This window comes from Ptychodera flava, chromosome 7 (genome assembly GCF_041260155.1).
Source record: "Ptychodera flava strain L36383 chromosome 7, AS_Pfla_20210202, whole genome shotgun sequence".
Classification (NCBI taxonomy): Eukaryota; Metazoa; Hemichordata; class Enteropneusta; family Ptychoderidae; genus Ptychodera; species Ptychodera flava.
In genome coordinates this window covers 6,732,794-6,753,795 of record NC_091934.1, presented here as the reverse complement: position 1 = coordinate 6,753,795, position 21,002 = coordinate 6,732,794, and the positions used below count along the sequence as shown (strand labels likewise).

Sequence of the window (21,002 nt, the reverse complement as noted above, 5' to 3'; positions counted from 1 at the left end):
ATATTCGACCCCCGTTTTAGACAAATTAAATGAAACCATCGTGAAAATGAATTAATGGTCATGGCCATTAATTCATTTTCACGATGGTTTCATCGATCGTGTCTAAAACCGGGGTCGAATATATTCATGGTCACCCATTCATACAGTATCTTTCGACATGTCTAAAAATATAAGTAGTATCTCGCATCAAACAAAATTCATGAAAAATGGCCGACTTTGTCCCTTTAACACAAGGGGCTGACAATACTCCACGGCGATCTGAGTATTTTTATATAGCAATCTGCCTTGCAATCTATCACAGAAACAACATACTTCAATTGACACAGTTGGTAAATTGACTCCAAGTCACAACTTGATGTATAATAAGAGCACTTTTATGAGATGCATGATTGCTGTGAAAGAGGCTGAGAAACATTTCTCAAGAACGATATAATGGAAAGAGTTACACAGTATGTGCGGCTATTTTACGTGATTTGAATAATCAATCCAAAATGGCAAAAGTAGAAGCGGTGATTCAAATAACAATTTATCAATGTTGTCTGGCCTATAATCGTACTCGTCCAACAATAATCAAGCACCTTCACAGCATAGTGTGTGCACCACAGCATCGGAGTTACCGTATCAATAAATAGATATGAAGTTATGAACCATTTATAAAGTATGGGCATCCAGTGAGGTGAACGATTCAAAGGCGCTGAAACAAAAAAGACAGGACAAGAAGTCAAAAACCTCTCTGAAAAAGGGCGTGTGATTTGTCCCATTAAGGTTCAGGTGAGACGAGTCCCGTTTTTAGAGAAGCTATTAAGGCATCTACCGAACTAGACTGAACTAGGTCCTCTAAATGTTCTACCTTATATTGCATATATGGAGCAACGATACATCCACAGGCTGTGACGATATGCCGAATACTGATTATTTCCATTTATGTAGTGAACAAAGTTGTTGCATAGAAAGAAAATATTAAAATTGTCAAAAGTCACTGCTACTAGGGCATAAGTGAAACTGAATGTTGTTGACATCAGTGTCTTTAGGATCAGAGATGATTATTTAGAGTATGCAGTATGATGTAGTTTCTTATAAGCAGTGTGATTGAAGAATTTTTTAGATCATATAATTTTGAATTGCTGTATTTCCTGGAGTATACTGTTTTAATGGTTCAATAAAGTTAGGACAGACAGGTCGATTTTGTCACACTTCAACCAACCGTATGCAATACAAAGAATATCAGTTTTCCCGCCATTGCGTTCACGTCGTACACATAATGTAAACTAGACTCTGTAGAGATGGTACTAAAGTGGCACGGCAACTCCAGAGATAAGATTTAGGATTGTTACAGTTGTCATGTTACAATTGTCATATTTTGAGGGATAGGCTTCAGTATAATCGGCGAAATAATTTGAAGCTAGAGTTGAACTAACAAAAAAGTCATGTGGTCAATCTTATAGGTAAAGACACTGCATTTTTTAAAAAAAAGGAATTTGGTGTTTAGATCTTTATCGTTCCTGCATTTATTGAACTTATTTGTATATTTTAGCCACCATGACATTGACACCTTAGAAATTCAATCCCTGACCAAAATACATTAACATCCTAGATCTCAAAGTGATAAATGGCAAAACTTCAAATAAATTAACACATCTTTCGATACATTTATCTTATTAAATCCATTCATCCATCCATACACACGTATAGACATACAGCACGGACGATTATACACCATGTGCTTGCCAGATTCCTATACAGAAACTGGAAGCTTAAAGCTATTGGTTGAGCTCTTTACAGTTCTATCAACCATGGCATTTCCCTCCCTCTACCTTTCCCCGGTACCCTCTGCCAGAAAAAAATTCCCCCTGCCCACTGATGAATTTTTAAATTTGCCCGCCCGCTGAAAACCTGCCCACGAACAGCTTTTTGCACGAACAGCTTTCTTGGCGGCACCCGTCTTTACCTAATGCATAGCCGTCGAACGAAAAAAACTGCCTAAAGAATTGACAGACAAACGGATGATGGCGGCACAAAATATTAAATGTCTACCGCTCCGACAAGCACTTTTTTTGCAATGTCAGCAAGAGTGCAACAGCACAATTTACAAACTGATTCCAATATTGCCCCAGCCTCAATAATGGAACACGAACATAAACTTGTAACAAACATTGCTAATCTGAAATCTTACAGATTCCAATCATATAAATCTTTGTTGATTGTCATGCGCACATTACTTCAGTGGAGATTAATGCAAGGACACACTTGGTCCCAGTCAAGTTGAAATTCATCCCAACACCAAATCGTCCTCACAGAGTTCATCTCATACAAGACGCAAACATTAGGAGAAGGAAAATCCAATACATTATGCGACACAAATTGACCAAAAAAAGACAAATTCAAACACAAGTCTCGATGGACTCCACATACAACTAAGAACACAAATCGACAGATTTGAATTCTTACATAAAACATCAGGCCACCTGAAATCTACGCTTTAAAAGCCTGATCAAAGGCGAAACACTAAGATACATCAGAACTTGCAACACAAAAATGACTTTGTTTCAAAGGTCAATACACTTTATGCAAGATTAATCGAACATGGCTAAAACAACAGGAAATCTCCAGTCACATCGCAAGCACAGTTCGCCGCACGAGTTACGCAACTAGAACACAAGCGAACAAACGAAGAAACAAAGAAAACACTAGTCTTCACAACGAAAATTATAGCAACAATATATATAAGAACACAAGCTATAAAAGGCAGCAATGTGCGAAAACTGGGAACACATAGACAAGGACGAAACACTAAGCCTGAATGAAATATTTCCACAACAACAGATCATCGCATACAAAAGAAATCCAAACATTAGCGATATACTGATACAGGCCAAAGTCCACGGCATTTTTGTATTTTGGAACAAGTCAATGAACGAACGAACGAACACATGACGATCCAAACATAAATATTCTGGCTTCATTGCTAGAAGAACAGGAGATCAACAATATCGATGTGACATAAAACAATAAAGATATACATATATCTTAGGCGACTGAGGAAGAGACCGCTCTGGTTTCGAAACGTGGGGATAAAAAGAGAGTCAAGGTTGTCAAAGACACATCTGACTACGCCCACGTCTCGCCATGGCTTATTTTAAAATTAACGATTCGTTTGTTAATTTTCACACTAACAGCCAAAACATTTCAGACACTAAACACACCAAAGCACACACAAGACGAGATGAGTGATGTGTGAAGCCACTTTCCCTTTATTACGCGGCCGTATGTTGATTATGAGCAGCTAGAGATTTCGCGTCCGCACGAGCTTTTGTTTTTTCCGCACTCACAAGTTAGGCATTCACCGCCGGCATGTGATAATACCTGGAATGGAATGGAATGGAATGGAACCATTCCATTTTGGAATGGTTCCAAATTGGAATGGAATGGTTCCAAATTGGAGTGGAATGGTTCCAAATTGGAATGATTCCAAATTGGAAATTCCAAATTGGAAATTCCAAATTGGAATTTCCAGTACAGATGTCACAATTGAAAAAGGGGGCTTCTCCAAAATTTATAGAATTTTGAAAAGTAGATGTTGTTGTTGCAAAGTTATTGCTCCATAGGCATATACATTTAATTCAAGCTGACAAGCTTTCTTAGGGGCACAGGGTTCATTCGTACTGTTTATGTAAGTACCATTTGATTTTGGGATGGGCGATTCAGAGAATGAAAATTTGTTAATCACTCAAGGAGCAAAAAATTATTAATTTTGCTTTAGTCTGAAACTGAAAGTTCCAGCTGATGAATTTCACATTAAGAAAACAGACTGACTTAGACTTTGGAAACACAATCCTACCATGATGGAGGAAAAACTTGTTCACACAATATTTCCTCCCACCCCTTCCACAAATCACATGGTTCACCCCCTTTTAAAAGCTCTGTGTGTGTGCTATTTTTGTTAGGGGTGAACCATTTGATATCCTGGGGAGAGGGCTTTGAAGATTTGGGGGGGGATTATTCAAAGAGGCTGCCTTTGAAAAAAATTACTGCCAAGGATGGCAGAAAAAATAAAATGATTGCCCGCAGATATGAAGGAAAAAATAATGCACATACAGTTACTTTAAGTCTCTGCTTAAAATTTTTGGCACACCCTCCGGGCATCAAATTTATAACTTCTGTAATTTTTGGCATGCTCTGGGCACATCAACTTTATAATATCTTTAAATGTCGATAAGCCATGACATGCTTTTATCCTAATACCTGGAACAAACTTAATCACTAACAGCAGATAGTGGTTTTCTGACAGATTGAGCCCTCCATGAGTTCTAATTTGTCTCCATCAGTAATTTTTGTTGTAGTAAAGGATGCTTCTATTTTCTTTCCAACTTTCCAGCTTTCTGAAGCAGATCAGGTGCGGCCAACGAACAATGCACTTTTAAAGGGGTCCTTATTATGATAAGAGATATTGTTCAGGACAAATAATGTGAACTGACTAATTTTAAGTCCATGAGGTAATTAATTAGCTTTTCATAGTTTGCCCCAAGTGAAAATTGTTTGCCTTACCCTCCCATACTCAAACTTCTTTTATACGAACTCCCCAAAAAGTTTTGCCTGTTTCCCCTCCCCAATGTGAATTTTTAAGCTCCCCTGCTCTGTAAAAACATTATCCGGTCCCAAAGCCAATCAATCGATATCTGCTCTGCCTGACAAAAAACTAAAATCTGCTCCCTATGAGCAAAAATATGTCCCCTACCCAAGCAAAATTTAATCTTTCCCTCACCTCAAACTATTGCTCCCGGGATAGCTTTTTCAATGAATAACTACATTGGCTAAACCTGGCAGATGCTGTTTGCCTTAAGTTCCAGGCAAATTTTGTGCTGGTTTAAATTTCTTTACCTGGACTGTTTTTGCCATGTCATATAGAGAACAGCATCTTACACAAATATAATGGCAAATATTGGCATTTTAGAGCGCCCGTGTGCACAAGAAAAATTCTTTTGAATGGCAGGGTGAAAAAAAGATGTGCAAATGCACACAGACACACAGTCGAAAATAAATAATTCCTGGTGAAGCAGGGACAAAAAAGCGTCCACAGTTAATCTTCCAAGGCCCCCTCAGAATATCAAATAGTCCAACCCTTAGGAAATTATCTTCTGACGATTAGCTCTTTGTGACCGATAATTCTTAAAGAGTAACTGATCCAAATCTTTAGTACAAACTTTGTGTTAATCATGAAGTGAGCGTTTTCTCCACCTGTCTAAATCTGTAACATGCACTGGTAATATATACTGAATAATGAAATGATGCATCTATAATCTTTATCAGTTCTAAACTTAAAGTTTAGAAAATATACATTATAAAGAAACCTGTCCTTTAGACGTCTTCTCATCTTATTAATAACGTTATTTAGAAAAAGGAAAATGGCGACCATTGCTCAATACTAAGCGGAAATATTCATTTCAATCCCTGCAGAACGTGTGTTATCATCAGTTTCAGAGTAAAGTCTGAATTCTAACATTTTGCAAGGTACTCTTTCTAAATCAATGCAAACTTGCTTATGCATTTCATTGAGATAAAGTAGTGACCATCTTCCTTCAAGAAGTAATTTATGATATTCTTATCTACAGCACAGGACTTCTCATTTCACAATCGTCATTTAAATCTTTTTCATCTCATGTGTAATTTGGCGTGGTGATTATAAGACCATCATCTGATAAATGTGCAGGTGTCAAGGATTGTTGATAGCCAGGATTGCAGAGAGTTCAATTCATTGAATATTCCTGTCTCTAACATAACTGCCAATAATGTCCAAGAAAATATCTTGCTACCAATCACTCACTGAGTTTTTGCCAGTCAATCAGCATAGTGTGACGATGTGATTGCAGGGTCCAGGGTTCACTAGCTTTGTGTCTGAGGCTAATGAATTAGACAGCATCTGCACCAATGGCCAGCTGGCCTACATCCTGATTGCAGGTTATGTAACTATATCGAGAATCTTCATTCACACATCTCTACTCGTAACATAATTTAATTACAAAGAATGTGCACCAAAGGTGAGGAAGCTCAGAGAACCATGTGGTTTGTGTCCGGGGTTGGGAAAAATAATATGTCAACAAGTTTGGAAACACAACCACCAAAAGGACAAGGTTACAACAGTGGCAATCAGAATGTCACTTTGCTATTAAAGCATGCAGGTTCTATTCTCTAGCGCCCAACACAGAGCGGTGGAACCTTGAATCTATAATTAAACTGCAGCAATAGTGGTTCCTAATAGGATGTAGGTGGACAGTTTCTTCACCACCATGTCAAATTGTCACATTACTCAATGGATAAAAAAGTGACTGAAACGATTCAAGATTGTGAAGCTGAAGTCCTTCAACGAAGATCACAATGTAATAAAGGGAAAGTGGCTTCACACATCAGCCATCTCGTCTTGTATGTGCTTTGGTGTGTTCAGTGTCTGAGTTGTGTTTTGGCTGTTAGTGTGAAAATTAACAAACGAGTCCTTTATTTTTGTTATACATGCTTGTAAGTTGATGCGAGATGTGAGACCAACCGAATCTGCCTGCAGTGTGGATTACCTTCAGAATGTATGTTGATTTTCCAATCTACCACCCTAGACGCCCTGCAAATTATCCTGCCATCGTCTTATCACCACCTTGTTATCATATCATGTATATTAGACAAAAGATGAAAACACTGAACAATGCACTCTTCGGCATATGAGAACTTGAGTAGAATTTCTTTGAAATTCAGAAGTTCATGCCTAATTAAACAGATAAAAAACAACAATGCACCTGTCGATAACACATATCATACAGATAACGACTTTGGGATTTCCACTCATTTGTTTGTAGAAGAGCTTTGACTATTTCATTTCTTCTTGAACTACAATGCCACAGAACAGACAAGGAGACAAATTTACACTGTAGTTTTACTTTTTGATTGAAAAATCTCTTTCCTGAAACGCTCTCTACTATGAACCTGTCGAACAGATTTAGATTACATGATGCTATTATTGCTCATAATTGCACTCTACAGAGATCAACGCATGTAGAACACTGAATAACACTGATTTTACGATTAAGACAATCTTAATACTTTGTAGTTTAAGCCACCTGTCTCATTCCCCAGCCTCTAAACCTGGACCCTGTAATCATATGCTTGGACTTAGATAAACTACAGAACCATCCTAAGTTTTAATCTTAAATGAAATATCTAGCGATACTGAAAATGCACCTTACAAAGTGTTATAATTCAGACTTCACGCTGCACCTAGTGTACATATTCTGCAGGAAATGACATGAATATTTCCGCTTAGAACGGAGCAATAGTTGCCATTGTACTCTTGTCAAATCAAATACAGACAAGAAGACGTCTATCTAAAGGGTAGTTTTAACTTGTAATATACATTTTGTATACTTTGTAAAGTTTAGAACCGATAAAGGTTAGAGATGCTATCATTTAATAACTTGACCAAGTTGTAGTTCAATTTGCAAATTCGCTGAGTCCTTGTATTCCCTTTACAGTATCCTTGCCTTCCATAGCCCTGATGGTCTACTGTAGCTTATTGCTATTTCCCTCCACCCCTTCCATAGATACATGGTTCTCCCCAAGTGGTAAAATTATGTGCATGTTGTGTCTTTGTTAGTAAATTGTCTTTAATAATATGACTAATAGCTCTTGAAATAGTTGCATGAGACATAAACTTATCAAAAAATAAGTAATTTGTAAATTTTCTGTACAAACTTTGTGTTGATCACGAAACCAGTGTTTAATTTCCACCTGCCTATATCTGTTAATATGCACCTGTATATACTGCAATAATTAACTGATAGCATCTCTAATCTCAATCGGTTCTAAACAAAGTTTAGAAAATACTTATGACAAAGTAAAGCTAACATTATGTGTCTTCTGGTCTGTTCAATATTATGGCTGAAATTGGTGATTGGTAGCAAAATACTTTCTTGGACATTTACAAGTATTGACACTTATGTTAGAGACAGGAAATCAACAATCCTTGACACCTGCAAATTTATCAGATGGCAGTCCTATCATCACAACGCCACTTTGATCGATTCAATATCACATCATCAACCAAAGTAGAAAACGATGTGTGAAGTTGCACTCATTTTCATTTATTTTGAAATCATCAGCTCCTAGAAATCTTGTTATTGTTTGAAGGACTAAAAGAAAGCATTTCAGGGATGGCCAAGAACAAATTGGTGGCATAGGCAGTATCTATTTCTACTCTCTGACCCTGTCTTAAATCCTGTGATAATATTAATATTAATAATGGGTTCTTATATAGCGCACATATCCACAAGTACATGTGCTCAAGGCGCTTTAAAATTATTATTACCCCTGGTCACTGGACCTAATATGATACCACTCAACTCCCTGGGGAGCAAACAACAGCTCACATGTGCAGCCAATAAGCGCAGCAGAGCTAAACCCACACATTACAACCACTGTCCTACCAGGTACCCATCACTCCTGGGTAGGCAGAAAAAATGAGGATTAAAGTGCCTTGCTCAAGGACACAACACCATGGCCATGCCGGGGTTGGAACTCACCATTCTGTGATTGTGAGCCCACTGCTCTAGCCACTGGCCCATGATGCCTTCTTAATAGTTGTGTAATTACGTGATAGTTTCTTCTACCCATCTCTGGTCACAGTTCCTGATTAAACTTAGCGTACATTCATATAGTCTAATGTTGCAGTCTAAAGTCCATCCTGTTGCTATGACGATGACAGTCTATCCAAATAGGAAAGCTGCTTTACACACAGAGTTTTTCCAGACGACCCTCCCTGGGTAGTAGTAATTGATTGTATGATAATCTGATACTGATATAAACATCTCCTTGGCTCTCCATAACTGGGGTAAAATCAGGGCACACAATAGTGATTCTTGATAGAATCACCCTGTACAAGTGTAACTGGTGGGTTAAAATTATCACATCATCACATAATGCTGATTGACTTGCAACAATTCGGTGAGTAATTGGTAGCAAGGTACTTTCTTGAACATTTATTGACTGTTATGTTAGAGACAGAAAATATTCAGTAAATTGAACTCTCTGCGATCCTGGCTATCAACAATCCTTGACACATGCACATTTATCGGATGGTGATCTTATCATCACCATGTCGTATTACACAATAGATGATAAAGACTTAAATGACTCACGATTGTAAAATAGGAAGTCCTGCACTGTAGATCAGAATATCATACAAAAATTACTTTTGAAGGAAGATGGTCACTACTTTATCTCGATGAAATGCATAAGCAAGTCTGCATAATTTAGATAAGGTACCTTGCAAAATGTTATAATTTAGACTTTACTCTGCATGAAATGAAATAAACATTTCTGCTTTATAATAGAGTGGAGCAATGATCTCCACTGTAATATTTCTGAATCACATTATTAAACATATAAGAATACGTTTTATTTTGTAATGTATTTTTTTCTAAACTACGTAATTAGACATGCTATCATTTAATTATTTCAGTATATACCAGCGCATATTACATATTTAGACAGGTGGAAAAACACTGATTTCGTGATTGACAGACGTTTGTACTAAAGATTTGTATCAGTTACTCTTTAAGAGTTTTCAGTCATACAAATCTATTACAAGGGCTGATTGTCATAAGATCCGTTACTAAGGGTTGGACCATTTGATATTCCGTTGGGCCTTGGAACATTGACCCTGGGATATTTATTTTTTTGTCCCTGCTTAACCAGGAATTTTTTTTGACTGTGTAAATGTGAATTTGGGCAGGATTTTTTTTCTTGTGCACATGGGCGATTTAAAGTGCCAATATTTGCTATTCTTTCTGTTAAGATGTTGTTCTTCATATGACATGAAAAAAGTACTTGGAGAGAACTTTAACCAGCACAAAGTTTACATGGAAATATAGGCTAAAAGCATGTCATGGCATAAGGACATTGAAAGATAATATAAAATTGATGCACCCAAGGCATGCCAAAAATTACAAATATTATAAAATGCTGTGCCAAATATTTTATGCAGAAACTTGAGACTTAAAGTAACTGTATGTGCATAATTTTTTCCTTCGTATCTGCTAGCAATCTATTTTATTTTTCTGCAATTCTTGGTAGGAATTTTTTTAAAACACAATTGCAATCTCTCGTGATAATTTTTCCCCCAAATCTTCCAAGCCCTCCCCCAAGGATATCAAATGTCTACCCCTAACAAAGATACCACACACACAGAGAACTATTCAAAAGCGAGAACCATTTGATTTGCAGAAGGTAGGGAGGAAATATTATGTGAACAAGTTTTTTCCCAATCATGGTAGGTTTGTGTTTCCAAAGTCTTAGTCAGCCTGTTTTTCTTGATGTAAAATTCAACTGCTGGAACTTTCAGGTTTAAAATATGGAAAATCAATAAAATTTTGCTCTTTGAGTGATTAAAAAATTTTGCATTCTCTGAATCCCCACCTCCAAACCAAATGGTTCTTACCTAAACAGTACGAATGACCACTCTGCCCCTTAGAAAGCCTGTCAAGATGAATTAACTGTAAATGCCGATCAAGCAATAGCTTTGCAACAACAACATCTACTTTTCAAAATTGTACAAATTTTGGAGAAGCCCCCTTTTTCAATTGTGATACCTGTACTGGAAATTCCAATTTGGAATTTCCAATTTGGAATTTCCAATTTGGAATCACTCCAATTTGGAACCATTCCACTCCAATTTGGAACCATTCCATTCCAATTTGGAACCATTCCAAAATGGAATGGTTCCATTCCATTCCAGGTATTATCACATACCTTCACCGCCAACCTTATCATTCGACATCTCACTTAGTGCCTCATAGATTGTTACCGCTGCAGCCAGTTTTCATCCAAGGTCAAGTTACATAGTGTAAACAATGTTGTCGCTGACTGATATTTTGTGGTCGCAACATAATGTGGTTTGAGTTGTTGTTGTCGCATTTTAAGATGACGGCGCCGCTTAAAGTTATGTTGTAGCCGGGAGGTATTTTTTCGTATATTTCGACGGAAAACTTTTTTGTTTTCTACCTATGCATTTTAAATGGGGAAAGAGTTTTCGCCGAGGGGTCCCCAACGGCTTTCCATACAGTCATCAACATCTCCGACATGGCGCTCAAGTACGTGTTTCTTCTGACGACGTTTCTGGGCTCTCTCGTCGGCGCTCAAGTCATCAACTGGGGACGATGTTTAGACTTAAGTGTTGAACCAAATTTTAACACAACCGCGTACCTTGGTAAATGGTATGAGATTGAGAAATTCCCAGCAAGTTTTGAACGCGGACAGAAATGTATACAAGCTACTTAATATGAGCTGGAAGATAGTGGCCACATCCGAGTGACCAACGAAGGAATCAACATTAAGACTGGCGAGGTTGTGTCAATCGAAGGCAACGCCTATGCACCCGATCCAACTGAACCATCAAACTGAAAGTTCGATTTTTCTGGTGTAAGTAAGACTTTAACTTTTTCTTATGTAGTTGGGGAAAACGGACGTGCATACTTATTTAACAAGCCAATTTCAAGAGAAAAGTTTAACCACAATTGTATTTATATGTACCTACTCTACTTGAAGATGTTTACAACAAAATGTTAAATTTCAAGGAGAAAGGCAACGTTGTTTGCAATTTCCATACTGCTATGATTTTAAAATTCCCTCCCCGGGTCGCAGTGTGCCCTCATGTTTAACGTTTGCTCTTCTTATCGGACAGAATAACTCCTCGGAGGCCTGTTTCCCGTCGATTATTTGGTACTTGCTTAGCTATCTTTAAAGCTGCTCTTTGATACAGAATAAAAAATCCCCGTTCTTTTCCGCAGCTGAATATGTTGACGCCACGCGATTCAGTGATCTTGATGTGGCGTCTATAATCTTTTCGTACTATCTATCTCAAATAGGCTTTATCAATGTTAAATCGTCGTCGTGCTTGCGATAGCGCGAAGGTGAACTGCGTTTCTGTGAAGTGGTGGGGTCAGTGCCCTCTGACAATCCGTAGAACGGCCATTACCTCCCACTTTCCGTCAATAGGTTTCACATTTTGGTCAAAAACACCCCTACGCTATCAATGTTCTTCTCATCTAAAAGTTAGTATGTCACATACCCCTGATATCAGCACCTTTATATGAACTAACGTTAACTGAAAGTTTGGGTTTTATCGATATCATTTAAAGAGAAAAAAGTTGTTGGGGTGCAGTTATTTGTTTGGTATGAAATATTTGAAACAGTTTGTCTTCTAATTGGTTGATCGCCAACAAGTCATTAATTGGCACTAATTGATCGCCAGTTTTAATGTCTGATATTAATTTGTTGTAATGTTTCTTAACAAAATTGACACACTGCAACAGATCCTTTGCATCAGTCACAAACTCCTTGAGTATTAGGGAAGTGTAGTTTAATATTTAAGACTTTCGCATGAAAGCCTCTAATAGAATGTCTGGAGAGGTAGGGAGGGAGGGAGGGAACACGGAGAGACAGAGAGAGGATAGACAGAGAGACAACGAGTTAGAGGTTCCACGAGATGGGAGAACGAGAGTCAATTCTATTCTACATTGATTATTTCATATCTTGCTTTATTTTCAGGGCAACCAGCCGGTGATTATTGGGTGATTCACACTAATTATGATGCCTATTCCATCGTCTACTCTTGTCAAGATTTCTTGGGCATTACGAGAGCAGAGCTGGCCTGGATATTAAGCAGAGAGCGTACCCTTGATGCTCGAATCCTTGCCTTGTTGTTGAGCGACCTGCAAGACATGGGACTCGATATTGGCTACTTTCAGTCTACTGACCAGACCGGTTGCGACTAAGAAAAATAAAAACATTCCCCAGACTTCAAATTGGAACACTGCCAATATATTCGGCGTAGTTCTTTGTTAGATTTTTTTATTATATACTTTTGTCATTTTTTTCATAATTACGATAATATGATCTGAGTAATTCTCCATTGACATTTGACATCAAAGAGCATATGATGTTGCCGTCAAAGAGACATTTTCCGAGTTAATTGGCAACTTGTCAGTTGTTATATGCATTGATAAGGTATCGATGTTACGGTTTAATCGAAGGTACCAATGTTACAGTTAAACTCTGCCGTAGTACTTAAGTACATCTTTTGTTTGTCAAGAATTTCACCATGTACCAGAGTAATTTCGTGATTGACACACGGAACAAAAAGTTAAAAATGTTCATAAGTTACGTCCACCTTTTCTTCAACTTCACGATAAGGATAATTTTGTAAAGTAGATTAAAATGTCGAAGACGTTCTCATAGTTGTTAATGCAATGCTTTATTTGAAGTCGCGGAATTTCATTATTGGCAACTGTAATATTGACGATTTTTAAAGAAACACTAAAATCATAGCAATATAAGGTTAATGAGATTAAATACTTCACAATGTGGACAATTTTGGTGTTTCATTTAAGACCAAGGCCGGTGGGGACTTCACAATTATCCCGAATATTAAGGATTATTTAAATATTCGTGATGCTGGGAGATTTGGGAACAAGAGGACTTTTCCCAAAATTCTTCCGCTTCGGAGTCCAAGTTGTAAAAAAGTAAGTCATCCCATGGAAATGATTTGATCTCAAGATTTATTACCTTAAAATTGTAGCCCATGTAGATTTGTTACACTGTCATGAAAGTTTAAAAGAAGAGTGTCAAATCCCTAGCTTGGTTGCTGGATTTGCCTATTTACTGTACAGTAGAACATATCGTAAGACCATTGTTGTCCTCGATCAAAGTTTAGGCACGCGGAATATGAACACATCGTATCGTACAATATGGAACTACGAGAAAATATGTCATAGGAAATGAAAATATGTTAAATAGGTTATTTCGAATGAAATACTGCGCTTATGCTTAAAATGGACAGCCGTGTAGAAATAGAAATTACTTGGCGTGACACAGTTCAAGCCTTTCACTAAAACATTACTTAATTTTGTACCTATAGTTCGCACTCTCTTCAGCGTACACTGTCGCCTATCCATGCAGAAAAATAAAACAAGAATGGTGTTTTCATAATTAGTTATCACCAAAAATAATGTGAAACATCGGAATTACTCCCCTTAATGGACTCATAATTTAAGAGACATCGTCAGTGACAGATTTTCGACGACGCCATCAACGTCAAGCACGAGTACTGAGTCACTTCTCCCCTAATTTGGTCTTTTGGTCATTGTCTTGTGAAAACAGTACCTGGCTCCGTAATACCTGTGCCTTTTTTATTTCCTGAAAGGAACGCTCAGCTTAAAACATTAGACCAGTCCGCTCCCTTACGTTTACTAAAGGACTGGTCAGTTTCTTCGGCCTGGGGGGGGGGGGCCGGTGGATTATTTTTTGCCGACGTCAAAAAGTGGCTGACCCCCCCTATTCCAAATTTTGAAAACAGGGTGACCCCCCCTATTCCAAATTTCTAAAACAGGGTGACCCCCCCCCCAGGCGCGACAAAGGTAAAACAAAAGATGGACATAAATTATATATATATGTATATATAATATATATATATATATATATATATATATATATATATATATATTATATTTTACATTTTACATATATTTATATTTTAAATAGTCATTCTATGTTTTAGTGAAATTGTTGACATGTCAGTTGTAAGATAGGAATTTCAAAGTGTCAATCTTAAATCTCTTTTGAATGAGCTGTATTTTGAATGAGCTGTGAATGTATTTCACACTTTCTCTGCTTAACCAGATGTCCTGAACTGTTGTACAGAAATGGATGTCAATCATTAATATCAAAGAGGAAAAAGCAGTGAATCAAAAACTGTGATGGGTGTTAAGACTTGCCAACCATCCAATTAAATCTACTGAGGAGCCATAGAGAGCTTTTTTAGCCAAATCTGATGTGTACAGTGTCTGAGAGGACCTTTTCTTGTGTAACATTGAAACCATAAAAGCACAGCTAATAATGACAAAAACTGCCTTTTTTAACTGTTATTTTGTTCATAAAAAAGCATCTTTCTACAGAAAACCTATGAAACAAAGGAAAATAATTGCATCAATGAGAAGGAAAGATATCTTGTCATTTTTTCTATCTCTAAAATAAGTCACTGTATCAAATATATATTGTGAAATATTTGTGCATGTTGCTTTCTCATACTGAATTCTCACAGAGAGAACAGAAAAGTATCAGGAATTTGTCATCCTTTTCATATGAAATGCAGATTTCATAATGGTACACTTTCACTTAGCAAACATCAAGATATCTCTGAAAGTATGGCGCCCGAAGGGCGCGCCAAAAAATATGAAACATCCTGATATCTCTGATATATATGCCTTGTATATTAAAGTCATGCACCTGAAGGGCATGCTGAAAGATGTATGATATATTAAAGTAATGAGCTTGAAGAGCACGCTGAAAAATATTGAACATACAGATATCTCTGATGTATGTATGCTTGATATGTTAAAGTTGGGCGTGCTGAAAAATATGACTGATTATTAAAATTACGCGCCCGAAGGGCGCGCCGAAAAATACAACTGAATGATGAATTTTGTGGCTGACACTAGCATTTTAGGTAATGATGAGCCTGTGTCAAAATTCAAAAACACACTGACCCCCCCTATTGGGCATTTCAAAAACATGGTGACCAAACATGGTGACCCCCTATCACCAAAGTCAAAAACAGGGTGACCCCCCCCATGAATCCACCGGCCCCCCCCAGGCTGAAGAAACTGACCAGTCCGCTCCCTTACGTTTACTAAATATATCTACTGTCCGGCAAACCCAGCCGAACATGACCTTTGCACTAGCATTGACGGGCACACAAACCACGAAGTTGAAGCTCGTTGAAATGATTTTTATTGAATCAGATTTCATTTTTTTATTTCAACTATATTACTGACTAATTACCACGAAGACCGAGATCTGTGTTGGCGTTTTGCGTTTGTGACGTAATCAGTTGTTGGCCGTACCATATCTTGAATGTTGCCCCAGAATATACATCAGCTATGCGAGAGATAGGAACAATTGCGTGTAGTCTCTTCAAATGAGAAATTTGTCCCAAGGGCAATGAAAGGATTGGAGTGTTTCTTATTAGCCTGAAGGTATCCTAACAATCAAAGATATAAAACTTTATTTGACTTATCGCCACGCCGACTATGCAGACAAACAAGCCAAGAATAGATACCTCCGCACGAGGAGCGCGATTCGATGACAAATTACGATAAGCCTACGAAAAGGTAATTGAAGGTTCCAATATAACGATGGTGACGACAATCAAACCAATTATAACCTTACTGAGTGTGATTTATGTGATTACGATGTGGTATTTGCTCTAAAGTGCAATTGGCCTACAAGCGTAACCATAAAATATTTTTATCGTCCTTTTCAGTCACTCTGTTTGACCATAGGCAGTATAGGGGGAACTCCTTTACTGTCTATAGTTTGACGAATAGTAAAATTTAAAACACTCAACGTGTCACCCTCCATGGTTTGCGCCATTAAAGCGTAATTATTTTCAAGGTGCATAACTTACCCAACACTGTGACTGGCTCGGAGAATTATCGGGTAAAGTAAACATGTTTACGTTTGGATGTGTTCACAGTCTCAAGATCAAGAATGACGCACTGGAATCACGATCATGATTGTGCACAGATTATGGCTTGAAGATTGTACTTTGGAAAACATGGCAGCCTGAACTATGCAGTGCTATGAGGTAATGATGGCAATGTTGCAATCGAGCAGAATGGAGTTTGTATCATTAGCGAAAGTAGACAGGATTATGGATTGGATCGAAATTTGCTATGCCGCGGTGTTAATCTATGTAAACAATTACATGCAATATGCAATTAATGAAGCCGATACAAGAGTACTGTTGATGTTTTGTTCACAAACAAAGCGATTACATTTGTGCGCATGCTGTCACTCAACAAGAAATAGCGAAAACATGTCATTGTGACGTAATCACGTCTTTCCTACTATCATTGATGAGTATCGACGTTGACCTGATCCTGTTGGACGCAGGAACATATGTATTTTTTTGTGTATAAAAGTTTACTATTCAAACTGAATACGTTTCATGTCTACGGTTTTCCAAAAGGTTATCGTCTTTTGTGCCAAGTTGTTACCATCCTTAAGGGTACCCTTCTCAATCCCTGGTTCTCGCATTAGCAAATGTGTCAACAGCCAATTAACAGTTTGTCATTCTTTTGTTTTCCATTGAATATTTTATCAAGGAAATAATATTTATATTAGATAAATCTGATAATTGAGTGGGGGCTTTAAGGATACCTTCCAGTATCTCAGTGAGGGCGAATGTTACAGTGCGCTATTCAAACATTGCTTGAGACAGCAGTCTTTCCCCTCTACTGTCCTTGCTTGAAATATTTGCTTGTCTGCAATCTTGCACGATTTCCTCCGTAGATTTCCCTATATATCATACTAATCCATTCCGATTGTCATGCGCACATCGCTTCAGTAGATTAACGCAAGGGCACATATTTGTCATCAACATCTCATCATGGCGTTCACGTACGTGGTTTTTCTGACAACGTTTCTTGGCTCACTCGTCGGCGCTCAAGTCATCAACTGGGGACGCTGCGAAGACTTCGGTGTTGAACAAAATTTCAACACAACCGCATACCTTGGTACATGGTATGAGATTGAAAAATCCCCGGTAAGATTTGAACGCGGACAGAAATGCGTACAAGCGACGTACGAGCTGGAAGATACAGGTCACATCCAAGTGACCAACGAGGGAATCAACATTAAGACTGGCAAAGTTACATCTATAGTTGGCGATGCATTCGCACCCGATCCAAATGAAGCGGCCAAACTAAAAGTTCGATTTTTCTTGTGTAAGTAAGATGTAATTTCTTTCAGGGGATTGCAACAACATTCTTGTACAATGTAGTTCGAAAGCTAATTTCAATTAATTGTAACCACAGGTGTGCTGATATGTAAAATACTCTAATCGCAGATACTTACAACAAAATTTCAAGAAGAGGCCAAAGCTTGAACCGTTCGGGAACTCCCAAAATGTAGTTGATATCTCCGAGTGACGAATATTTACCAGACATGGTAATTTGTCTTTTCGAAACTAGAAAAAGCGTACGCTAATGTAGGTTCAGTTATGGTGAGTACCTACGTTAAAACACTAACTATGCATAAAACACCTCAAAAATTAGGTGTAAAGAAACGGTGAAATACATTTTGTTATATAAATCAACAGAAAGTCGTGTTTTAGTGGAGTGAATGTTTCATACTAGCCGAAATATTGGTAGCACTTGTCGCTTAGCAACAGTTTAGGTTCATGTCATAGCAGAGGCCATTTGCATGGTCTCATTGTCATGAAAAGTTTACTACAAATAGTAACGGTTCTAATTTACTGTATTGGATAAGTTCACTGACTGTTTAACTGTTAAATTTGAAAAGAACACCTTTCCTGACCTCTATTATATTATCCCTTGTTACTCGCCTGCCTTTTCCTCCCGCAGAAGTCCCAACTTCCCCGGCCCAGCCGATGAATTGGCCCTATCCATCGGCAAAACTCGTAAACTAGAGAATCTTACCCCTGTCATCATTGTACTTGCGGTAACGCTAATTAATGTGAATGAACTTGCAACGGTCTTGGTCAATGTCCTCCTTGTAATCCGGGAAGGACCATTACCCCCCCCCCCCCATCCTTTATGAATATGATGAAAAAAATTAAGCGATACAGAAGGTGAGCTAAAAGATGGAAAAGACGCTCTCATCGTTTCTTTTTCTGAAACAGAGTCTTCAGATATAACTGGACACTGATTTCTCTAAATATCCATCTAGCAATACAATATGAATCACTTACACTCATAAATGGTATATTTGAAAGCTTCTCGAGTGCTCTGATGTAAATAACAATGATATAACGATAATCAAATAACCTATCACGAGTAAACACCACAACCACTAATAATAATAGAAATAATAATAAGCGACTGACTTCAGAAAATCTTAAGTATTTGATATGGAAAAAGTACACGGTCAAGTTCACATACCTCTACCTTTTAGAAATCTTTGAGTACAGACTACATCTATTTTAAGCTCTAGCATGATGCAGAACAACTACTCTCTTGAGATAAGCGTGTCCATTTGGTAGGTGAGGTCCTCGTTGTTTGGTTTGTTTTTGTATTGTCAAAAAGACAAAGACAACTCTTTTTATGTCTGGTATGAGGTGTTTTTCAACTGACTAGAAACTCAGTCAGAGGGGTCCTCCACTACAGGCCGAGAGAGAGAGAGAGAGAGAGAGAGAGAGAGAGAGAGAGAGAGAGAGAGAGAGAGAGAGAGAGAGAGAGAGAGAGAGAGAGAGAGAGACAGACAGACAGACAGACAGAGAGGCAGACCAGAGAGACAGAGACACAGAGACACAGAGAGTTGCTGTATCAAATTATCGTCTCTCATATAATTGTTTATTTACAGGGCAACCTGCCGGTGATTATTGGGTGCTTAACACTGACTATGACACCTTCTCCGTCGTCTACTCTTGTCAAGATTTCTTGGGCATTGCAAGAGCAGAGCTGGCCTGGATCTTAAGCAGGGAGCGTACTCTTGATGGTCAAATTCTGGCCTCGTTGTTGAGTGCCTTGCAAGATATGGGCTTGGATACCAGCTACTTTAAGGCGGCTGACCAGACTGGTTGTGACCAAGAAAAAAGTATCTTACCTTGGATGTTGAAAGAGAACATGGTCAATATACTCTGAGTGAAGACATAGCTTTTGTTCAAGTTTAAATGATTACAAATTTGTCATTCGTCTCATAATTACGATACCATAATAAGGGGGTAGGTGTGGGGGTCAAGAATATCCTTTGAATCCACGGCTTATGGCATCAAAAGTACTGTTCATTGAAGTTCCAATTAAGTTTAATTTTTGAAAAATATCTTAAAATTTCAAAGAAGTTCAACGGCTATAAAGGAGCATACTGTATGAAGTTGTTTGATCTAGTCTTGTCTGTACTATCTATCCATGGACCATGAATATTTCTTGCTATTTTAAGTCTTGACAACAAATTTGGTAACTTAAAGTTACAGCAATTTAAGGTGAATAAATTTGAAGAGTGCACAATATGGAACATTTTACTATAATGTAGTTTGAACACTTCAAGTGAGGGACATCATATTTATACTGAGAGGGGAAGGGTAGTAATTTGCTTTTCAATGGTCTGAAGGAATCTAAGAGAAGGAGAATTCTTCTTCCAAATTCTCTCGCTTCCAGCGCCTGATCAGTTTTACGACTTGTAAATCTAGCAGTGTGAGCTGAGGGCGGTATTCTGTCGAGTCATCATTCGACAGTTTAATTGCTGACAATTAGTGCAGATTTTGCAAAGTGCTAGCAGAAATCTTGTCACGTGTCTATATCAATCAATATAATGTAGGTGTAGGTGGTATAGGAACGATATTTCACCAAGATTACAGCGTTTTTATCATGTTTTTATTTGCTATTATTTAGTTTCGCGATAAATAATTGGTTTGCAACTTGAACTTGCTCAAATTAACAGGTAGTCATTTTCAGTGAGCAGATCAAAGCAAATCGTATCACTCATTCTCGCTCATTCACTAAATAAGCAGATGTCTTTCTGTGTTCTAGGGGGACAGACAAGTATCTTCACAGGGGCACCAGGTTACCTTTTTGTGCAGTAACAAACACTCACTACTTATCTAGACCTACTTTACCTACATGGAACGTGACGTCATATGTAGTGTTGTATCGAGCATGACAAGTCTTTATTGATATCTCAGTCTCCATCATTCAGTCTCAATCACTGTCCAATTCTTAAAATTTTACTTCTCTCAAACAAATTGATGGCAGTCTGAGAAAACAAGTTTCAACGATCGTAGCACTGCCCGGGGAGAATTATTAAAACAAGTGTCCAGTTTCGTGAGTTTTATTAGCTAATATTTGGTATATGTATATATACAAAAGACGGCGTCTGTCTGTCTGTCTGTCTGTCTGTCTGTCTGTCTGTCTAGATGCATGCATGCATGCATGCATGCATGCATGCATGTA

The 21,002-nt window shown here is 37.9% G+C and overlaps 1 protein-coding gene across 1 annotated transcript; it reads left to right on the top strand.

Annotated features, from left to right (window-relative positions):
• The first annotated feature begins 17,386 nt into the window (after positions 1-17,386).
• On the top strand, positions 17,387-20,067 carry LOC139136661 (apolipoprotein D-like). Its single transcript, XM_070704442.1, has 2 exons — positions 17,387-17,819; positions 19,417-20,067. The coding sequence occupies exons 1-2, from the start codon at positions 17,483-17,485 to the stop codon at positions 19,695-19,697; spliced, it is 618 nt and encodes a 205-aa protein (XP_070560543.1). The 5' UTR covers positions 17,387-17,482; the 3' UTR covers positions 19,698-20,067.
• The last annotated feature ends 935 nt before the right edge of the window (positions 20,068-21,002 follow it).

Excerpts from the sequence above, each read along its gene's own strand:
- LOC139136661 (XM_070704442.1), top strand. The coding sequence starts at position 17,483 with ATGGCGTTCACGTACGTGGTTTTTCTGACAACGTTTCTTGGCTCACTC. Across the intron at positions 17,820-19,416 it reads AAAAGTTCGATTTTTCTTGT|GGCAACCTGCCGGTGATTAT; the intron begins GTAAGTAAGATG and ends GTTTATTTACAG.